Here is a 20,577-nt window from a genome sequence, read left to right as displayed (position 1 = left end):
CCCCTTCCCCACCCCACATCATCCTCCAGCACGTGTGTTGGGCTGGATGCAGACTGCTCCCGCCATGCTGCAAGTACCACTCTCTCTTGCAGGGGCAGCAGCGGCACGTCTGCCCCAGCGAGCATGCAGCCCGGGGCTCCGGGAGGATGCAACTGGTGGGCACAGAGAAACCAGCGAGGTGGGCCCCGCTGCCGCGCCGGCGAGAGCTGCATCCACGCTGGGGAGCGCAGCTGGGCACGCACCCCAACGAGCCACGCGGGAAGGCAGCCACGCCGTGCCTCCGGCAGCAGCAGCTTCGGAGCAAGGGAGCGATATCGAGGAGCGCGGCCGCTCATCTCTGCGCCAGCGTCCGCACCGGGCGCAGGGCAGGCGCACGGCTGGGCACACGCCGGCACAACCGTCCCACCACGCGCAGCCACCGCCCGCCACGGCGGCCGAGGTGTGCGGCCTTCCCCGAAACCGACTCGGCGGGCCGAATTAGCAGCTAAACGAGCGGGTGCGCAAGTAGGAACGTGCAAGCGGGGCGCTCCCCGAGGGATTCCTGTCCGCAGGCCACACGGGGACCAAGGCCGGCGGCTCGGGGCCAGGGCCCGGCCCACGGGCCGAGCCGTCGGCAGGGAGCGGCCGCCGGGCCCCGCCGGGCGGCGGAAGCCCCGCTGCGGGCACCCAGCTGGGCCGCTGCCGCCGGCGGCCGCCCCCGCCGGCACATCAATGCGCTGCCGCCGCCCTCGGGCCCGGCCGCCCGCTCCGCCCCGGCGCCGCCGCGCTTCAAAGGGCCCTTTGGTGGCGACCGCTCGGGGCCTCGCCCTAGCCTGTGACAGGAACCGCCCGCGGCGGGCGGGCAGGGCCGCTCGGCAGCTGCCGCCGCGGGCCGCAATGACAGGCTGCGCGGCCCGAAATAGCGGCGGCGGCGCGGCCGTGCCCGCAACGGGGCGGGCCGCCGCCGCCGCGCCACACCAAAGATGGCGCCGGGGCAGGGCGGAGGGGGCCGCCGCCCGCCCCTCCGCGCATTGCGCCCGGCCCGCCGGCCGAGCGCGGGCCGGGCTCCGCGCAGCCGCGCTGCCGGCGGGCCGGGGCGCGGGGAGTGTGGGGGGAGCGCGCATGCGCCGGGCGGCGGGCGGGCGGCGGCGCCTGCGCAGTGCCGAGGGCGGGGCGGCCCCGCGCCTGCGCACCGGCGGCCCGCGGTCCCGGCGCAAGATGGCGGCGGCGGGGCGGGCGAGGCGGAGGTGGGGCGGCGGCGGGAGACGCAGCGGTGCCCGGTGCCTACAGCTCCCGACCTCACGCCCAGGTAAGCGGCGCTCCCGCGCGGCCGGGGCCTGCCCTGGCGGAGGAGGAGGAGGAAAAGGCGAAGAAGGAGGAGGAGGAGGTGGGCGGGCGGGCGGGCGGCGGCGAAGGGGGAGGCGGCGCAGGCCCGCGGCCGCCATCTTAGAGCGCGGCCGCCGCCGCCGCGCCCGCCCCGGCTGCGCTGGTCGCCGCTCTCCCGCCGCGCCTGCGCGCGTTCCGGCGGCTCCTCCCCCGCGGCGCGCCGTAACGGCCTCCTGTCTCCGCAGCGGCCCCCGCGGGCCAGGCGCGGGACGCCCCGCTATGAGGATGCGGCCCCGGCGCGCCAGCGGCGAGCACGGAGCGACGGCCACGCGTCCCGCCAGGCAGCCCGCCACCGTAAGTACTCGCCTGCCCGGGCGCGGGGCCGCCCGGCCTCCGCCCCGCTTAGACCGTGCCCCCGGACTCCTCCCGTCCAGCCTGCAGAGTTGCCGCCGCCGCCGCCTCCGCTCCGCACTCGCTGGGCCCCCGGCGCCCGTGGCTGCCCGCCGGTCCCGGCCCGCCGCGCCGAGGAGCTCCGTCCCGTCGCCGCCTCCGGGAGGGCAGCCCCGGGAGCTGCCTCCGCGCTGCCCGGCAGCATGCTTTCCCTCGGTCCCCAGCGCGCTCGCCGCAGGTGTGCGTGCCGCCTCGGGAGCTCTGTGCTCTGCTCAGCCCCTGGCCCGCCTGGCCAGGCGCAAGGGCTGGCTCTGGGGAAAGGGAGAAGTACCGACGGAGGGAGGCGGTGGCCTGGCTTCCAGCCTCCTGAAGCAGCCGTGGCTCTGGGATGAGGGAGAACCTTGCAGTGTCCTGGGGGGCTGTCGCTGCTCTCCTTTGTCTGCATTTGCTGTTGTGTTGTGTAAAATCCTACCTCGGTGAAATGGAAACAAATAATGATCCTGTTTGCTGTACTTCTTTACTTTGTGTCTTCTTCCACCTTGCTGTGGTCTCTCTGGTTGTGCTGCTGCTTCTAGGTTGTAAGCTCTCTGGGCAGGGACAGTGTTATACTGTGTTTGTGAAGTACTGTATGCATTGCCATGGTGTATAAAAACATTACCGTAATCACCATAAAATGCTTACTCTGGGTCCCTTTCACTGTCTTAAGTCCCAATACTAGTTACATAAAAGTAGAGTTGCTTCTGTCAGGATTCCTGTTAGTTTGCTTTTTTCCTTTTCCTAGCCATTAAGGGTACTTGAATTTAATACTCATCAACACTGATCGAGTGATAAAAGCTTCTTGTCTACTTCCACCATCCTAGTTTATCCCTACACGGGAGAAGGCAAAAACAGCGAACCCTGTTTGACAGCCGTTCTGAGCGATCAGTGGTGAAAAACACTGGCAAGTCGTTGCAGCTGGTGTGTGCTAGCCAGTCTAGGAAGATCTTGATACCTAGCACTATCTGTAACTTCTTGAAGTACATCCTTGGCTCACTTTGGGAGGTCTGGTCCTGTCAGTACATACCAGTTCATTATAATGTGTTGTCGGCGTAATGTGCAGGACACATCAGCACCTGCATGTGCAAATACGGTTTTAGTGTAAGTAGGAGGGGCTAAACACATCCTTCAAAAGTTACTGCACCTGCAGTACTGCCTGGTGAGGCTCCTGCCTTGCAGCCCTGGGCTCCGGTGTGCTTCCTTGCACTGACGGCCCCGAGGCAAGTCTGAGCTGCTGCTGTTGGCTGGGCTAACCTTGCTGCCCTTCTGGCAGCTAGCTGAAGTGAAGTGACTGTAGAGGGCACGGTGGGGTTGGAGTTCAGGAGGAAGTGTGAGTAAACAAATATTGCGCAATGCTCACCTGCTGAGGCGCTTAAACGTCCCTCCGTGGTTGCATTGGTACGCTCTGTAGCAGATGCTTTTGCCTGTGGGCTTGGTTATTGTTATCTGCAGTGACCAAAGCTCCAGGTTCCTGCAGTGTCCCACAGCTTTCCTTGCTTGCCCTGGCTGGAAGGATGGAAACATCTTCCAAGGCGCTGAAAGGGTCAAGTTCCTCAGCCCTGGCCTGCATCGCAGATTCTGCAACCAGTGCTATAGACAGCTTGCTTAGCTAGTGCCTGCTAACGTTTGATAGTTGTTGGCTCCTACCATTCTGCTCTTCTGAAATAGCCAGCAGAGTTTTTACGGACAGGAATGGGAGCAAAGGTGAATAAATCCAAATAACTTAGCCTGCAAACCAAACCAGAGTTTGTACTTAAGAGATGCTATACAAGGGAGCCTGCTGCTGGGGCTACTACAGTGTTCAGTTAAAGAACACACTTCTGTATCCAAGATTGTGCTACTGTGGCCCTAACTTAGATGTTGTGTAGGGTGTCTCCGAAGGCCTGAATAGAGTTAAGTAACTGAGGTAGATGGTAATTATTTAAAATGCCTTGTTTCCCCCTAGTTCATTGCCACTGTATTTAGGGCTGCCAGAGAAGAGCAATCTGCAGTGCTGTTTCAGAAACTTCCCCGGGGGGGAAGAATGGTGACTAAGAAAGGAAAAGCCTGGCTGTTTTTCTCTCCAGCTGGCAACATTAAATAATGATTAAGGGGAGCTTTATTGTTTCAACGGACCTTCTTTTGCATAACTGTTTTCATGCAGATGAAAAAGTACCAAAGGCTAAAACAGCCTGGCTGAGGCTTAACAGCTAGTCTGGGCCTGGGACATACTGAGGAAAGTAGTTCAGGAGTTCGCCACTCCTAGCCTGTGGTTCTCTGAACCACAGAAGTTGTTACTAGTGAAGCACTAGGCCTATTTTATATAGCAGAATTTTTTTAATAAGAGCCTTTTGTTTAAATTATGTGCAGTTAATGTGTGTGTAAATGTTGATTTAAACTGTCTCTGAGGATAACAGATCAGATATGGCTAGTAGTATTAGCGTGGCAGAAGGTGGTACGTGTTCACAGAGGAATGTGTTTTATTTTTTATGCTCTCAGTCCTGATGTATGGGACCAGACGCTGCACTCTTAGGAGAGATCTAGCTGAAAAGTGAGTATTTTGAATGCTGGCCTTAAGAACTCCCTGGTTGACACCATTTAAAGCTCAGCATTCCTCCTCACCAGTTGTATCTAGGATAACAGGTACTTTTCACGGCTCAGGTGCTGTTTCGTGTGTACTGGTTCAAACCCTGTTTTATTGTCAGGACAAACTTGTAGTGCCACAGCTGAGTGGGCCAAGTGGATCTGGGATCTTTCCTGCTGTAACATGGACTTTATGTCTACTTTTTTCCTAGTGTGGTTGCTGAGAAATGGCCAATGAGAATCACGGAAGCCCTGCGGAGGAAGCGTCTCTCATGAGTCACTCACCTGGCACCTCCAACCAGAACCAGCCCAGCTCCCCCAAACCTATGCGACTGGTACAGGACCTGCCAGGTACTGACTCTGCTTTTGGGAAGGCCCAGCGTGGAGTTCTGCAGGGCCCTGGTAGCAGGGGAGAGAAGGTGAAGCGAGGCCGCTGAGGGAGGCTAGGAATGATGCATGTTTCAGAGTGTGCTGTGGCAGTGATGGGGACCTGAAGGGCAGGGCTGTTGTTCAGGACTGCTCCTCTCCTGACTCTCGCTGTCTTCTCAGATGAGCTGGTGCAGGCTGGCTGGGAGAAGTGCTGGAGCAAGCGGGAGAATCGCCCTTACTACTTCAATCGCTTCACTAACCAGTCTCTGTGGGAAATGCCTGTTCTAGGACAGCACGATGTCATTGTAAGTAAGCCCTCATCTCTGAGGGGAGTGTGCCAATACTGGGATATTCTGCAGGGGCAGATGCCGTGGTCTTGTGGACTTCAGATTGCAGATGTGGGAGGGTCTTCTCTGCCTTCAGAACTGTTCGCTAAGTCCATTGTCTGACTTGGTTCTGATGAAATGTTCCTCTTTCAGGAACAGAACTCAGGTAGTGCTGTTCCGGGTGTAGTGCACTGCTCATAGAACACTCAACCTGAGGGAGTTGTGTTGCATTTTTCACATCTAAGTCTTAAAAAAAAGCATACAGACACAGGTCTAGAACAGAATTTTTTAGCTTTCTGTAGGTGTGTATTGGTGTCCTTATTTCCACCTGTGTGGGAACCTGGGACAGTGAAATGGCAAGTTAAGAGGGCTTATTGCCTTTGTCTGGGACTTGGCAGTGGCAGCTGATGAACTAACGTGCTGTTGTTTGGATGCTCATAGTCAGACCCTCTGGGATTGAATGCGGCTCCGATGCCACTGGAAGGTGGGATGATAGATACCTCTGTGGAGAGCAAACAAAGAAAGAGGAGATTCTCTGAGGAGGTTCCACCGAGTGGCAACAGTATGAAAAAGCCCAAGGTGGGTCTGGTGCTGTGAAACAAATACGCTTATGGATATTGTTCAAACTGAAACCTAGAGGATCTGGAGCTTGGACCTATGTTTTTTTGAACTGCGCAAGGTCAGGCCACCCTAGTATAACTCAAACTGCGACAGCTGACACTCGGAAAGTATGAAAGTGGAAGCAGACTCGGGTCCTGCCAAGCTGTCATTTCTCTCTTACAGCCTGAGGTGTGGTATGGGAGTTGGGAGATAACAGATTATGACTGAGAAACATGGTAGCTTGCATGTCCACGTTAACTTATGCCAACAGCAGGCAAAATGTGCTCTAGCAATTCATGGGGGTATCCTGCGTGGTGTACTGGTGCAGGATTGTTAGGTATATTGGGCTGCTTCCCCTTTACCTGTCTCTGTGAGGCAGTAATTCATCTTTTACATGCCCAGGCGGACGTCCCAGGGAACCCAGCTGCTCAGCCAGTGCCCAGCTCTCCCAGTATTCCAGGAACCTCTGTTTTGAAGGCATGGTGTGTTTCACCTGAAGATAAACAGCAGGCAGCTCTTTTACGACCAACTGAGTGAGTTGTCTCCATTTGTCTTCTTTTCTTGGTGGTAGGTTAGAGACACCTGGTTTTCTAGACATCTTTGAAGAAGAACCTGAGGGACTTGACACCCCCTTATATCTTTGCAAGGAGTCTTGATAGTTCAATTTTCCTGGCTGGTGAAACAGCCAAAGGAAGCATCTTTAGAAGTAATATTTGATAATAAGCCAATGATCTGGCCCTCCTGACAACATTTGCTTCTTCCGTAGAGTATATTGGGACCTGGATATTCAGACAAATGCAGTGATTAAGCAGAGAGCACCATCTGAAGTGCTTTCTCCCCACCCCGAGGTGGAGCTGCTTCGGTCCCAGCTCATTCTCAAGCTGCGGCAACATTATCGTGAGCTCTGCCAGCAACGAGAAGGTAAGTTTCTGTTGGGCTCCCCTTATTTGTCTTATCAATCCTGCAGTACTGTGGTGTTCTTCCTTCTGGTTTATGTCTGTCTTGTCCTTGTGATCTCTTTTTGTGATGGTTATGCTCTCTGCGACATTGTTGGTTGTGAACTTGTTTGGCAGAACTCCAATGTGATGATCCTCAGCAGAGCTTCTGGGCATCTCTTTATTGTATTGATTAGACCCTTTTTCTGTGCTTCTCCAGGGATTGACCCCCCAAGGGAGTCCTTTAATCGCTGGATGTTGGAGAGGAAGGTGGTTGATAAAGGGACAGATCCTCTTTTACCAAGTGACTGCGAGCCAGTAGTGTCTCCTTCCATGTTCAGAGAGATCATGAATGACATTCCCATCAGGTACTGTTCAAAGACAGGGCACCTTGCTGGGATATTTTTGTATTGGTCTGGTCCAGTGATTTAGCAGCCACGGTTCTGTGCTTTTGTGTTTTACTTTTGCTAATGAAGTGGTAGGGTGCTGGTGATATAAAGCTTGGGAACTGGACCTGGCCTCCATGCCTTCACGGCAGCTGTGGAACTGATGCATATAATTTAAACTTTCCTCAGGTTATCCAGAATCAAGTTCCGGGAGGAAGCCAAGAGACTGCTCTTCAAGTATGCCGAGGCTGCGAAACGGCTCATTGAATCCAGGTGGGAGTTCCTCTTACAGTGCTGTCATGTTCAGAAAAGAGAAACAGGTGATAGGGACTTTCAGAAGGGGTTGCTGCATCCCACCTTATTCAGCATTGGTCATCATATTACTGAGGAAGAGCAAGGTTAGGAACGTAGAGAAGAAAAACAATAGTGCTGGAGGCATTCTTTGATAGTAATGTTAGAGTAAAATCTGGTGTTGGGAAGCTGAATGTATGCAGAGACAAGTGAGAGTCTGTGAAATACTGGACATGGAATGCCTTCCGTCATTTATCCCTGAGAAAATAAACAGGAGTTCTTGGGCACGCACTGCTATTAAAGAGCAGCAAGCTTACAGTGGTATTTTATTATACCACGTATGATTTTTCTGACAAGTTCTGCCACAGGACAGAATTGAGGAAGATGGCCTTGTGGGGAAAATAAAAAGCTTGTTAACAGGGTAGTTTTCTCAGTCACAAGCTCCTAGCAGTGGCTGCATTTGAAAACAAGAGGCAAGATCAAAGTGGACCATTTCCATGGTATATAAATGCTTTATCTGCCTCTCTTGTTGCAGAGAGGACAGCAGACAGCTACACTGTGTTTTGGAGAGAGCATGGCAGTCCCTAGTCATAGAAATGTCTGGAAGGACTTTCCAGAGGAGGCCTGGGGCGGGGTGACAGAGTGGGGCCTGGAGCAGAGTGACAGGATGGGGCCTTGAGGAAGTGTCAGCAGCTGTGTTCCCCCACTGACAGAAAACCGTTGTGGTGGGATGGAATATATATTGCTGTGCAGCCGTGGGTTCAATTTTGCTTCTCTGCTTTGTGCAGGAGTGCTTCACCAGACAGCAGGAAGGTGGTGAAGTGGAACGTGGAGGACACCTTCAGCTGGCTGCGACGGGACCATTCTGCCTCTAAGGAGGACTACATGGTCAGTGTCCCTCTGCTTGTGCAGCTGTGCGCAGAGAGCCAGGGAAAGGATGGGGGGTGTGTTGGGGCCAGATAAAGGTGCTTCTGGAGAAGGCTGTGATTGCTTTCCTTTGCTTTGTGAAATGGGAGTGACAGCAGCATGGAGACTGTGCATGCCTCTGGGGAAGTCCGGTGGTGGGTTGTGTAAGGGACTCTGGTTCTCTGGTTCTGCAGGACCGCCTGGAGCACTTACGCAAACAATGTGGGCCCCATGTGTCTGCTGCAGCAAAGGACTCCGTTGAAGGCATCTGCAGTAAGATTTACTACATATCCCTTGAATACGTCAAGCGGATCCGGGAGAAGCATCTTGCCATACTCAAAGAGAACAATATATCTGGTACGCAGTCAGCTCTGAAGAGCTGTAGGGCTACAGCACTGCAACTTAAAGGCAACGTACTCTGGCCTGTCCCCATTCAAATAGCATTACCTGTTGAGAGGGCTGCTCTGAGTCCACGGGGTTGAATTTAATCGAGTCAGCAATAACCAGTCCAGCATAGGTCTTAGCTGACAGAGTCACACAGTGCCTGTGCAGTGGCAAGGTGTCTTTTGTCAGGTACTGTTACTGGCTGTAATATCAAATATCATAAATGTATGATTTGTCAGGATTAAGTAGCTTGTTAGGAGCTGACCACACTGAACAGGGTGTTAGTTCATTTCCCTGGACCATGTTTTTTTGCTCTGCTTCTTCACGAATTCCTGGAGACAGCTGACAATCCCCTTCCTAATGCCAAGCGCCCTCTCCCTCCCTATATTCTCCTTTGCCACATTTCTTGGGTTCTGAGCACCTTCTGCACTCCTCTGCCTCCCGGCATGTCACTGTGCACCCTTCTTCCTTTTCCGGCAGAAGATTCATGTTCCTTGATCTTTTCTCTGTTCTTTCTTCCTAGTTTATGTCTGTACTTCTGCCTCTAGTCACCTTTTCCTTCTTCTGTAGTCCCTGCTTCTTTCATCACCACAGTTCTGTAGTCCTTTTCCTTTTTGGGTCCTAGCTCTCCTCAGACTCCCTTCTTTAGAGCCCAGTGTTTGCCTTTTGCTGCTTGTTTTTGCTGCTTGTCTTCCCACCCTGTTGAATCTGTGACTCCTTCCGACTGATCTTTCCGATGAGCTCTCTTTTTTCCCGCTGAAGCCAAGGCTAAGCTGCTGTCTGCAATGGGTAACCACAGGGTGGCAGGAAGATTCTTTTACCTCCTGCGCTTGACAGCCTGGGAATATTGTGCTTTGGATGAGCTTGGGGCAAACTGAAACAGTAACAGTAGGAACAAGGAAAGTGTTTTACTTGTCTGGAACATGCCTCACGATGATGGGATGGTTGTATGCGGTCTACAGGTCTGCTGTGTTAGAGGTGGAGAAATACTGTGAAATAGGTCCTCTTTGTGCTCTGGCAGTGGGTGATGGAATTAATTTGGGGAATCAGCTCTGAACCTAGGTAGCTGCCCACGAGATTTATGAAGGACCACCATGGTGTTTTTGAGGGGACCACTCTGCTCTTTAGCCCTATTCCTGTCGGTGCATGTTTTGAGGTGGAAGGAAGATCTCTCCCAAACGTCCTTGGATTCTAATGGACTGACTTTCTCTTTGTTCTCTGTAGCTGAGGTCGAAGCTCCTGAAGTCCAGGATAGGCTCGTATACTGTTACCCAGTGAGACTGGCCATCCCCTCCCCACCACTCCCCAGCGTGGAAATGCACATGGAAAACAACGTGGCATGTGTGCGGTACAAGGGGGAGATGGTGAAAGTGAGCCGCAACTACTTCAGCAAGCTGGTAAGGGCTGACTGCCAGTCCTGCATGACTGTCGTGGTTTAACCCCAGGTGGCAACTGAGCCCCATGCAGCTGCTCGCTCACTCCCCTCACAGGGGGCTGGGGGAGAGAACTGAAAAAAAGTGAAACTCGTGGGTTGAGATAAGAACAGTTTAATAGAACAGAAAGGAAGAAACTAATAATGATAATAATAACAACAATAAAATGGCAATAATAATAAAAGAATTGGAATATACAAAACAATTGATGTACAATGCAATTGCTCACCACTCGCCGACCAATGTCCATTTAGTTCCCGAGCAGCAATCTGCCCCGCCGCACGCCAACTGCCCCCAGTTTATATACTGGGCGTGACATCACATGGTATGGAATACCCTGTTGGCCAGTTTGGGTCAGCTGTCCTGGCTGTGTCCCCTCTCAACTTCTTGTGCCCCTCCAGCCTTCTTGCTGGCTGGGCATGAGAAGCTGAAAAATCCTTGACTTAGTATAAACTTTACTTAGCAACAACTAAAAACAGCAGTGTGTTACTGACATTATTCTCACACTAAATTAAAAATATAACACTATACCAGCTACTAGGAAGTAAATTAACTCTATCCCAGCCGAAACCATGACAGTCACTTGTCACAAATGGCTCTTTAGTGGGAGATTTAATTTCTCCTTGTCCTCTGAGAGGAGGGACTGTGCAGAGGGATGGAGTGCTGACCTGGCGGACGCTGTCAGACACTGCCCTAATTGTAGCAGAAATGAGGACAGCTACTTTCACCTTAGTCGGGGTCAGGCTTCTGCTGGGAATACATACAAGGTGTTGCGTGTATATTTCGGATATGTACTGTGCTGCAAGCATGGTCGTACTCGCAGCAGGGCAGCCCTTGCTGAGAGACGCTTGCTGATGCAGTACATTCATTCATGCTAGTAAAGAGCTCGCACTTCATTCACACGGTAAAAGCAGATGTGCTGACAAGCCTCCATGCAGAGCCCCACCTGCTCCTGTTGTTCATCAGTGTCCCTCTCCATGTCATGGTATGTTTGTGTACTGTCTTATCTTTGTTGATTCTGTTTGTGTTTAATTGCTGGGCTTTCTCTTCCAGTGGCTTCTCTATCGGTACAGTTGCATTGACGACTCTGGCTTTGAAAAGTTTCTGCCCAGGGTTTGGTGCCTTCTCCGCCGATATCAGGTGCTGTCTCGTCACAGTGGTTGTACATCAGAAAGCCTTAGTAATAGTGGGGAACTGAACTTGTTGTCTCTGCTCTGGGGGGGGGTCCACAGCTCTGGGAGCCTGATGCAAAGTAGGGTTTAAACTGGCTCCAATGTCTGCTCCCAGTGTTTTGAGGTAGGACTGCAGTCTGGGGAGCAACTCTGATCTTGGCAGGAGACCTCGGTGGGGGTAAAGATAAATTTTTATGAAAGAGACCTTCAGTAGTTCTTGACTCTGAGGACCAGCTGAAGGTTCATGGGCGATATATGTGAAAATTGACAGTTGGTTTGTGGGGCCCAAGTTGGATGAAATATCTAAAGAACATTCTTGGGTACATGCAGGGGACCTACACAAATTTGAGAAAGGATGAGGGGGCCCTGCATACCTAGAGGAGTGGGTGCATGGACATATGGCCCTGGGTCTGTGGTCAGTGAAGGGAGCAGCAGGAACAGTGAGTGCAGGCATGGCTCACCAGGGTTTGCTCTCCTCAGATGATGTTCGGTGTGGGTCTGTACGAAGGAACTGGCCTGCAAGGGGCACTTCCCGTGCACATCTTCGAAGCCCTCCACAAGCTCTTTGGAGTGAGTTTTGAATGCTTTGCCTCGCCCCTGAATTGCTATTTTAAACAGTACTGTTCGGCCTTCTTGGATACAGACGGGTATTTTGGATCCAGGGGGTGAGTCTTACGTTCCGGTGCCTTTGCTGTGTTTCTGTGTGGGTGCGTGCACGTGCGATGACTCAAGACAGGCTGACGTGTCTGTGTGTTCAGGGCAGTAGCCGGTTGTGTGATGTCTGCTCAGAAGGGTGTGTACTTCAGGCCTGCCTAAAGGCAATGAGTGGACACAGACTGGCTGTGAAACAGTCAGGAGTGTGTTGTTAGTCTAGTTAGAGGGCTCTGGTCCCTGAAGTAACGCAGTTTATAGGTCTGCCAGCGCTTGCCCTTGTTCTGAAGAATGGGAGACCTGGGCCGTTGAAGAGTCAGCTTGAATCAGCAGTCGCCTTCAGCGACTACAGGTGGAGTGTGTCCCCAGTGACCAGTCCTGCTGTTAGAAGCGGCAGGCCCTATACTGCTGGGGGTTTAGGCTTTCTGAGAGTATGACTGCCTGTTCTGAGGAAAGGGATGCTTTTTAAGGTGTGAAAATAAGAATTCTAGCCTTTCTGATAGAGATCTTTGCCTTTTTCCTGCAGCCCGTGCCTGGATTTCTTCCCTATAAGTGGCTCTTTTGAGGCAAATCCTCCGTTCTGTGAGGAGCTGATGGATGCCATGGTCTCTCACTTTGAGGTATGTTCACTCACCTGTGGAGTTGTTCTGACTGGAGCTGTGCAGTCAGTCCTCTTCTCGCCACTGCTCCCATGCCCTCACAGCAGGGCTGTAATGCAGAAGGCAAACGACAGTGACTGCTGCGGCACCGCTCTAGAAGCAGAAGTGTTTCCTTTCCATAGGACTCATTAGACATGTCATTGCTCAGCCAGCACTGAGGTGGTTCATTTTCTTGTTGAACTAGAAACTGCTGGAGAACTCCAGTGAGCCTCTCTCCTTTATTGTCTTCATCCCTGAGTGGCGGGACCCTCCTACACCAGCCCTGACCCGCATGGAGCAGAGCAAGTTCAAGCGACACCAGCTCATCCTGCCAGCCTTTGATCACGAATACCGCAGCGGGTCTCAGCATGTCTGCAAAAAGTAGGCCTTTTTCTCGGGTCCTTCTGGGAATGCATTTCTGAAGCTGTATGGCAGACGTATCTTATCCCAAGTTGAAATCAATGGGAAGTAGGGAGCAGGCAAGGAGAAACGCAGCACATAATCACCCTAGATTTTTAAGATACGCATACAGAGTGTTGTGAATTTCACACTCGTTTAATGACTGCCAGGGTATTTCACTAACGAAAAGCTTGCAAGTGGTGTATCCTGTGGGTCCGAGTCCAGTCTGAACAGGTCATACATGTGGTGCTGTGGTGATCATCTGTGCTGCTCTGGCAGCCCTCTGATCTGGTGAGCCAGCTGAGCAGCGTTTCCTGGGCTGTGAATGCCGCAGCAATTCGGTGTCACGTGGGGCGAAGCAGAAGCAAGGGGCAGGTAGGACCTTAGTCCTCAGTGGAGCAAGCTGGCTGTTGGTCTGCTGTTTAAGCAGCAAGTTCAGGCAACAACGACTTTAAGCAACAAGTGCTTAAACACTTAAGTTCTCTGTACCTGGTTATGACTGATGCCATACCGTGATGAGTCTCCTTCTGCAGGGACAGCAGTGTCCTGCTGCAGATGCTGGTAGTGAGCTACGTGGCTATGCAGCATCTCTGCTTCTCCTCTGAAAGTTTGCAAGCCTCTGCCTTTATTCAGCAATGCCTGACACTGTACTCTGCCTGCTCTTTTCCTCAGAATAATGAGAGAAAAGGACAGAGACGAATACTTGTCCTAAACATGACACGCAAGAAGAGGAGGGGCTGGGTGCTGAGAAGTGGGTCTGGTGGCAGTTGTGTGACTTCTGAGCAGGTGGGCCAGGGGAGATGCTGAGTGCCTGTTGTCTTCCCTTGCAGAGAGGAGATGTACTATAAGGCCGTGCACAACACAGCCGTCCTCTTCCTGCAGAACAGTGCCGGTTTTGCCAAGTGGGAGCCCACGCCGGAGCGGCTGCAGGAGCTTGTTGCAGCCTACAAGCATTCAGGCCGGACCCTTAGCTCCTCGTCCTCCTCCTCGTCATCATCCTCTTCCTCCTCCTCCTCCACAGCAGACAAAGAGCGGGAGCTGGGCCGAGAGCAAAGCAGCAGCCGGGAGACTAATCCCAACTAAGACGCAGAGGTGCGAGGTGGCAGGGGAGGTGCCAGCGGCCCCGAGGCTTGCCGGGGCAGTGGAGAGACTGCTGGCTGCGCAGCACCGGCCCGGGGGACTCTTGCGCAGCAGCTCCACGGCACCTGCTTTCCTCTGCGAACTGCACGCCGCCCCCGCTCAGGAGCGCCGGGGAGCCCCCGGCTGCCGGCAGGGAGAGGAGGTTCGGCTGCGGCCCTTGCTGGAGGGCAAGGGAACCCGGCGTGGCGCGGCAGGAGGAGCAGGCAGCCCCTTCGACGCTGGAGCGCTGAGGGAAGGGGCAGCCAGAGCTGGGATGCACGCATGGGCAGAAGGATGGCGGGACAGATGGAGGGACGGATGACAAGCACGAGTGCTCGGCGCCTAAGCGCCATGGCAGGAGGGGCCCCGGCAGCTGGCCGCAGCCCGGCGCCGGCAGGAGAAGGACGGGCAGAGCCCGGGGGCTCCTGCGGCCGGACTGGCACCAGCACAGCTCCGTGTCCATAGTGTAAATAGTTCTGTCCGTGGCGCCCATGCTCCTTGCAGGGCTGCTCCCATTGCATCCGTGTTTCTTTCCCACATGTGTGAGTCCCGTGTTTGCCGACGCTGTGTATAGGGGAGGAGTGGAGAAGAGGAGTTTCTTTGGTGTGTAAAGACGTCTTTGCAGCTGTTTTGTAGTCGTTGTGGTTTTTACGCGGAGCCTCCGGGCTTTATTTAACCTCCTTGGGTTTTGTTTTGTAAGGATTAATTTAACACCGCTAACCATTTTATTACTTTTATCAAGAAGAGCAAAGTCTATTTTTGATTTCTGTTTCCTAGTTCTTAGGAACATTAAAAACCAGCATACAGCTCTGCCCTGTGTCCGTGCCTTTCCTTCTCTGTTGGCCAGGGCGCCTGTGGTCACCCCCTGTCCTCATCTCTCTCTGGCTGAAAGGTAGAAAAGTGTTGGCTTTTTTTTTTTTCGAGAACTCCCTGGTGTCTGACCCGTTCTGTGCTGCAGTGCCTTCCTGGTGACTTTTTTTGCCTAATGACTAGTGCAAACCCCCTAAAGCAACCTGACCACTACCCTCTTGGTTCATTGTCTGCTGCTATGGTGAAGAGTTTGGCTTTCTCTTCCCTGTAACGACCCTTTGAGAAGTGCAGGCAGCTGTAATTGCCCTCAGCCTCTTCAGGGCAGAATAAGCCAGCTTCTCCTTGCGGGGTTTCTGCTCTGGGGTGCTCGGCACTTTGGTAGCCCTTTGCCCCCCATTCACAGAGGCCCAGGCTGAGCCGTGCTGCAGGCACAGCCTCATCGGTGCGGAGCAGTGACCGATGCGGTGGTGAGAGAGCTTGGCTGGGCTTTCCTGCGGTCAATCCCTAGCGCTGGCCTGGTGTGGGGGGATGGCTGCTCTGAGGGGGGAGATTTCCTGGGGAGAGCAGCCTCGGGTCGATGCACCATGCTCTCGAAGTGCAGACATTCCCTGGCTGGACTGGTCTTGCTTCAGCTTCCAGCCATCGATCTCACCCTGTCCCTGGCTGTTGGATTAAAGAATCTTTCAGTCTCTTCTGGTCTAAGGAGGTGAAGGCAGCTCTGGGAGTTAAAAGCTGTGGTAGTTCTCTGACCTGGCTTTTCTGGGGTTCAGGAATTTCCTGGCTTCACCTCTGCCTCTGGATGGGCTGCAGGCACCGTGGAAGCCAGTGCTCCCCAGCTGGGTTTCCCTGGCCCAAAGGAAAACGGCTCCAGGGTGGGTTAGCATTGCCTGGAAGCCTGTAATCCTGCAGCCCCGCGGGGCTGCATTTCTTGGCACAGAACAAACGGGTCCTCAGGTTTATTAGTTAAAAGCTGGGAGATGAGGAGGTGCCGTGAATCCTGGGTGCGTCACGCACATGCTCTGCAGCCAGCAGCACGGGTGCCGCGGCAGTGACGGTGCTGCTCTGCGGTGGGCAGGAACAGCCCAGCCCCACGCGCTGGCTGCTCCGAGTATCCGCAGCTCTCCAGGGATGCTTTCAACAACAGACAAGGAGATCATTGACATCATTTAATGACACTTGGGACAGTTGGGAACTCCAGCAGTAAAAGCAGCAGTTTGTAAAGGCTTTTTTTCCTTTTATTCGCTATTTCGAGCCAAGGCAGGCTGCTCCTGAAGTGCGGGTGACCAGAGACGGACCGATGCTGGGAAATATCAGCAAACCTACTCCTTGGTCAGTCTGTCCTCACCGAGTCCTTTGTTGTTGGCCAGTTACCTTGTTAAGTATGTAGTTGCCATGGTCTCACAGTGGAGGTGTAAGCGACATCGGTGGCCTAGAAGCCCTGTGGTGTGGCTTCCTCTCTAGAACACCTTGTTTATCTGGACAAAGCAAGAGACGGTAGAAGGGGAGCATCAGGTTGACTGCTGTGGGTTTCATGGGTGCTGTCATCTCCGGCATTTCTCTTGAACAAGTGAAGGGGACGGCACCTGAGCAGGAGCGTGCTGGGACCCCAGCCAGGAGCCGAGCCCCGGCAGCAGCTGTCCGTGGGCTCTGGCTCCGGAGGAGCCCAGGGACAAAGCGACAGCTGGTGGAGGGGCCAGAGGTGCGTGGCCAGTGCAAGGAGCACGTTCTGCTCACCGGACTGAGCTGCCCGCTCCTCGAGGCAGCGAGACGGGCCGGCACAGGGCACCCCCATCAGCCTTGTGCCAAGACAGGACGTGACACTTCCCACCGAGACACTCGGTGGTGGCCGTCCTGCACCACCCAGGACTGCTCGCTGCCCAGCTGAGCCTGTACCAAGGGGGAAGCCAAGGGCAGGTGACCGAGGACGGGTCAAGCTGTGAGAGGGGCTGCAGTGGGGGGGGCAGCTGGGGGACACACCTGGGAGCGGTGGGGGATACGAGCAGGACTGGGGGGGATGAGGTCAGCAGTCACACTGGGAGCTGGATGTTACCTGGTCCCCTGAAATAAAAGCTCTTCCAGGCTTTGCCAAACCTTGATGATTTGAACCAAAAGGCCCCTCGCTAATGCTGCTGCGGGCAGCTCTAGCCCAAGTGGCTGCTCTGGCGCAGGCTGGAGCTGCAGCCCAGCACTGCGCTCATCGGGGTGTGGGCAATAATTACCTGGCAAGTTCACAGAGCTCAGTGAACAGAGTAGAGCCTTGCGTGGCGAAAAACTGTCATTTTCTCGCTAACTGGCATAGACACCCTGCCCTGCGCCCCGAGGGGGCTGAGGGCAGCAAGGTGTGACCCCATCACTGACGAGGGGCTGGAAACCCCCTGCAGCACCTGAGCTCAGGCGTGTCCCCGGGTCGGCTGTCGCCGCGTGGGGTCCCCGCTGTCGCCCCTGCAAGCGCTGCTGCCCGTGGTGGACAGCCACTGCTGCTCTCCTGCCTGGCAGCGCAGCAGGAGGCAGGTTTCCCCTGTCTGCACTGGGAAGGAATCAGCGCTGCCAACCTGCCTTCAGCCCTGGGCAGCGGGGGGGGGGGTCTGACAGCTGCTGCCCCTCAGGGCTGCTGGAAACACCCCTGCAAGGGCTGCAGCCGCGGGCGGGGGATTTGGCACGGGCTGGGGAGGCACAGCCTGCAGAGAGGGGTGCGACAAGGGCTCGGCCGTGCCCAGCCAGGCTCTGGCAAATGCTGCGGCCCCCATGTGCCCCCAGCCCTGGCTCCCCAGGGTGCAGGATTGCGGCGAGGTGGCCGGCCATGTGCTGGCAGTGCCGAGCATTTCTCTGCACCCTGAGATCCCCAGCGCTGCGGGTGATGCGCTGGGCTCTGGGCACCTCACGCCTGCAGCAGCTTCTCTCCCTGGGGCCGAGCAGGAGCTGCCCGTTCCCAGGCCAGGGAAAGGCAGAGGGTCTCCCCGTGCCTTGGGGGGCCCTCAGGACCCCGCTCTGCAGCCACCCTCTCCCCCGGGGCCGGGGGGGGGGCTGCAGGGCCCCCGGGGGCCCCTGCCTGCAGTCCCCGGGCAGGGAAGGAGCATCCCCAGGGCTGCCCGTGAGCGAAGGGGCAGCGGGGCCGCAGGGAGCCGCACCGACCCCCGGCACCGACCCGCTGCAGCCCGGCGGGGGGCCCGGGGGACCCCGCTGCCCCAGCTCTCCCCCAGGATGGGCCTGACCCTGTCCTAGCGGGGCTCCGGCCCCGGCCCCGGCCCCGGCCCCGGCCGAGCATCCGCCTCCCGCTCCGCGTTGCCAGGCCAACGCCGCGGAGGATGCCGGCAGCCCCTGCGCCAAGGCTGCTGCCTCCGCAGCGTGGCGGGCAGCGCGCCCCACGCCTCTCCATGGGGCGCACGGCACCGCCGGCACCCTGCCTGCCTCCGCGGACGGGGCCGCGGGGCCGGGGACCGACCCACGGCCGCGTCCCACCCAGGAGCCCCGGCGTGGACCGCAGGTACCGGGGCTGGAGGGGGGGGGGGGGGGGCGGGCTGGGAGCCTGCTGGTCCCGCTGCCCGGGGGCGGGGGGGGGGGAAGAGGGGGGGGGGATTGCAGGGCAGGGGGTCCCTGAAGCCGGCAGAGCCCCGTGTCCGGAGCCGGCCCTGCCCCGAGGCCCCGGGGAACCTCCACGCACGGGGGAGGGACAAGCTGCGCCCGGGACGTGGGCCCCCCCCCACCCTGCAGCCGGTCCCGTCCCCTGGGAAAGCTGTCTCCCTCCCACCCAGACACGGGCGCCGGGATGGGGGCGAGTCCCAGCGCTGGCGGGCACCAGCCGGTGGTTACAGCCGGGCCGGCCCGGGGAGGGGGCTGCTGCCGGTGCCCCACTCTGCCACGGAGCCCCAGGGGGGCTGAGCGGGACCCTGCCCGTGGGGTGCAGCAAGGCCCGGGAACCTGTCCCCCGAGCCCTCGCTCACGGCAGCTTCCTGCTCCCCCCCCCAGCCCGGAGAGCCCCCAGCCAGCCCTCCGGGAGCATGGCCCAGCAGGACGGCGAGCGGGGGCCTCAGCCGATGGCACTCGCGGCCCCCGAGCTGGAGTGCAAGATCTGCTACAGCCGCTACGACGCCCGCGCCCGCAGACCCAAGCTGCTCCGCTGCGGCCACCGCCTCTGTGCCAAGTGCCTGCGCAAGATGGTGGCGCTGGGGGATGCGTCCCCCCGCCAGCTCCGCTGCCCCTTCTGCCGCCGGCACAGCCCGGTGCCCGGTGGGGACGTGCAGCAGCTGCAGGACGACGGCGAGGCGCTGGCACTGCTGACGGGCCGTGAGCGGGCCAAGAAGCGGGGTCCCCCCCGGTCCCCCGAGGTCCTCCTCTGCCCCAGCGTGCTGGAGCCCACGCCCGGCCCCGACTGCCTGGTGGTCACCATCCTGGAGGTGCCGGAGGACGTGGCCCCGCCAGAGGGCCTGGGTGGGCTGGAGGTGGTGCGGCTGTACCGTCCCACCAGCCTGGGCGCGCTGGCCTGCCACGGCCCCGGGCAGAAGTGCCGCTCCTGGGGGTGGCGAGCCGTCCCCCGCTTCATCCTGGGCGTCCTCTGCCTCCTCTACTTCAGCTCCCTGCCCTTCGGCATCTACCTCCTGCTCATTGAGCACCACAGCCTGGGCATCGTCCTGGTCAGCCTCGTGCCCTCCACCCTCCTCCTCTGCATCATCTACAGCCTCTGCCAGTGTCTGTGCCGGGAGGTCTTCGGGTTCCCCCACTCCTGACCCTGCATGGCTGAGCCCTGTGCCCGCCAGGAAGGCTTTGGGCACCTAGGAGCGTTGTCCCTTGGGTATGGGTGTTCCCCAACCCACAGCTGACCCACGGCGTGGAGGTCTGCCTGGACCACGGGGAGATGCTCAGCGCATGTTGCCTTCCCTTGCAGAACAGTGCGGGCTTTGCCAAGTAGGAGCCCACGCCGGAGCGGCTGCAGGAGCTCGTTGCAGCCTACAAGCATTCAGGCCGGACCCTTAGCTCCTCGTCCTCCTCCTCCTCCAGAGCAGAGAAAGAGCAGGAGCTGGGCAGAGAGCAAAACAGCAACCGGGAGACTAATCCCAACTAAGGAAGCACGAGTGCTCGGCGCCTAAGCGCCGTGGCAGGAGGGGCCCCGGCAGCTGGCCGCAGCCCGGCGCCGGCAGGAGAAGGACGGGCAGAGCCCGGGGGCTCCTGCGGCCGGACTGGCACCAGCACAGCTCCGTGTCCATAGTGTAAATAGTTCTGTCCGTGGCGCCCGTGCTCCTTGCAGGGCTGCTCCCATCACATCCGTGTTTCTTTCCCACATGCGTGAGTCCCGTGTTTGCCAACGCTGTGTATAGGGGAGGAGTGGAGAAGAGGAGTTTCTTTGGTGTGTAAAGACGTCTTTGCAGCTGTTTTGTAGTCGTTGTGGTTCTTATGCAGAGCTTCTGGGCTTTATTTAACCTCCTTGGGTTTTGTTTTGTAAGGATTAATTTAACACCGCTAACCATTTTATTACTTTTGTCAAGAAGAGCAAAGTCTATTTTTGATTTCTTTTTCCTAGTTCTTTGGAACATTAAAAGCCAGCATACAGCTCTGCCCCGTGTCCCTGCATTCCCGGGACTCCTGGTCCGCTCTACCCTCCCCAGCCAGCTCCCATGGCCCCGCTTGTCACCCTGGGGCTGTGCAGAGCCACTTGCCATGAGCCCGACCCCGGGGGACAGTGGGAGCCCGGCAGGTCTGAGCCCGGACCCGGCAGCCGATGTCCTGTTCAGTGAGCGGATGGGCGCTGCTGCTCCTTCCTACCGTCCTCGTGTGCGATGGCTCCTGCAGGTCCCCGTCAATGTGTGTCCGTGTCCCTCCCCGTGCCATCCCATGGCACAGTGCTGTGACGGCCATCCCAGCCCTGCGCCC

At 56.8% G+C, this 20,577-nt stretch overlaps 2 protein-coding genes across 6 annotated transcripts; both read left to right on the top strand.

The window, feature by feature from the left end:
• Positions 1–1,154: 1,154 nt before the first annotated feature.
• On the top strand, positions 1,155–14,713 carry PCIF1 (phosphorylated CTD interacting factor 1). 4 transcript variants are annotated; one of them, XM_030009508.2, is made up of 18 exons: positions 1,155–1,288; positions 1,551–1,659; positions 4,210–4,261; positions 4,506–4,644; positions 4,843–4,967; positions 5,430–5,567; positions 5,991–6,121; positions 6,355–6,509; positions 6,744–6,891; positions 7,099–7,182; positions 7,989–8,088; positions 8,301–8,463; positions 9,715–9,887; positions 10,977–11,063; positions 11,576–11,760; positions 12,273–12,366; positions 12,590–12,765; positions 13,614–14,713. In XM_030009508.2, the coding sequence occupies exons 4-18, from the start codon at positions 4,521–4,523 to the stop codon at positions 13,864–13,866; spliced, it is 2,136 nt and encodes a 711-aa protein (XP_029865368.1). In that variant the 5' UTR covers positions 1,155–1,288; positions 1,551–1,659; positions 4,210–4,261; positions 4,506–4,520; the 3' UTR covers positions 13,867–14,713. The 4 variants fall into 4 exon arrangements, with proteins under 4 accessions (XP_029865368.1, XP_040978466.1, XP_029865367.1 ...); XM_041122532.1 differs by lacking the exon at positions 4,210–4,261 and adding an exon at positions 1,740–1,933; XM_030009507.2 differs by lacking the exon at positions 4,210–4,261.
• A 3,088-nt stretch (positions 14,714–17,801) lies between these two features.
• Positions 17,802–20,256, top strand: LOC115339469 (E3 ubiquitin-protein ligase RNF182-like). Of its 2 annotated transcripts, XR_003922728.2 has the most exons (3): positions 17,802–18,196; positions 18,679–19,501; positions 19,595–20,256. XR_003922728.2 is itself a non-coding variant. In XM_030009510.2 (2 exons), the coding sequence occupies exon 2, from the start codon at positions 18,711–18,713 to the stop codon at positions 19,434–19,436; it is 726 nt and encodes a 241-aa protein (XP_029865370.1). In that variant the 5' UTR covers positions 17,802–18,196; positions 18,679–18,710; the 3' UTR covers positions 19,437–20,256. The 2 variants fall into 2 exon arrangements, 1 of the variants encoding a protein (XP_029865370.1); XM_030009510.2 differs by having other exon boundaries at positions 18,679–20,256.
• Positions 20,257–20,577: the final 321 nt, after the last annotated feature.

Source organism: Aquila chrysaetos, chromosome 3 (assembly GCF_900496995.4).
Source record: "Aquila chrysaetos chrysaetos chromosome 3, bAquChr1.4, whole genome shotgun sequence".
Classification (NCBI taxonomy): domain Eukaryota; kingdom Metazoa; phylum Chordata; class Aves; order Accipitriformes; family Accipitridae; genus Aquila; species Aquila chrysaetos.
Note: the sequence above shows the minus strand (reverse complement) of the source record. Positions and strands in the feature narration are given on the sequence as shown.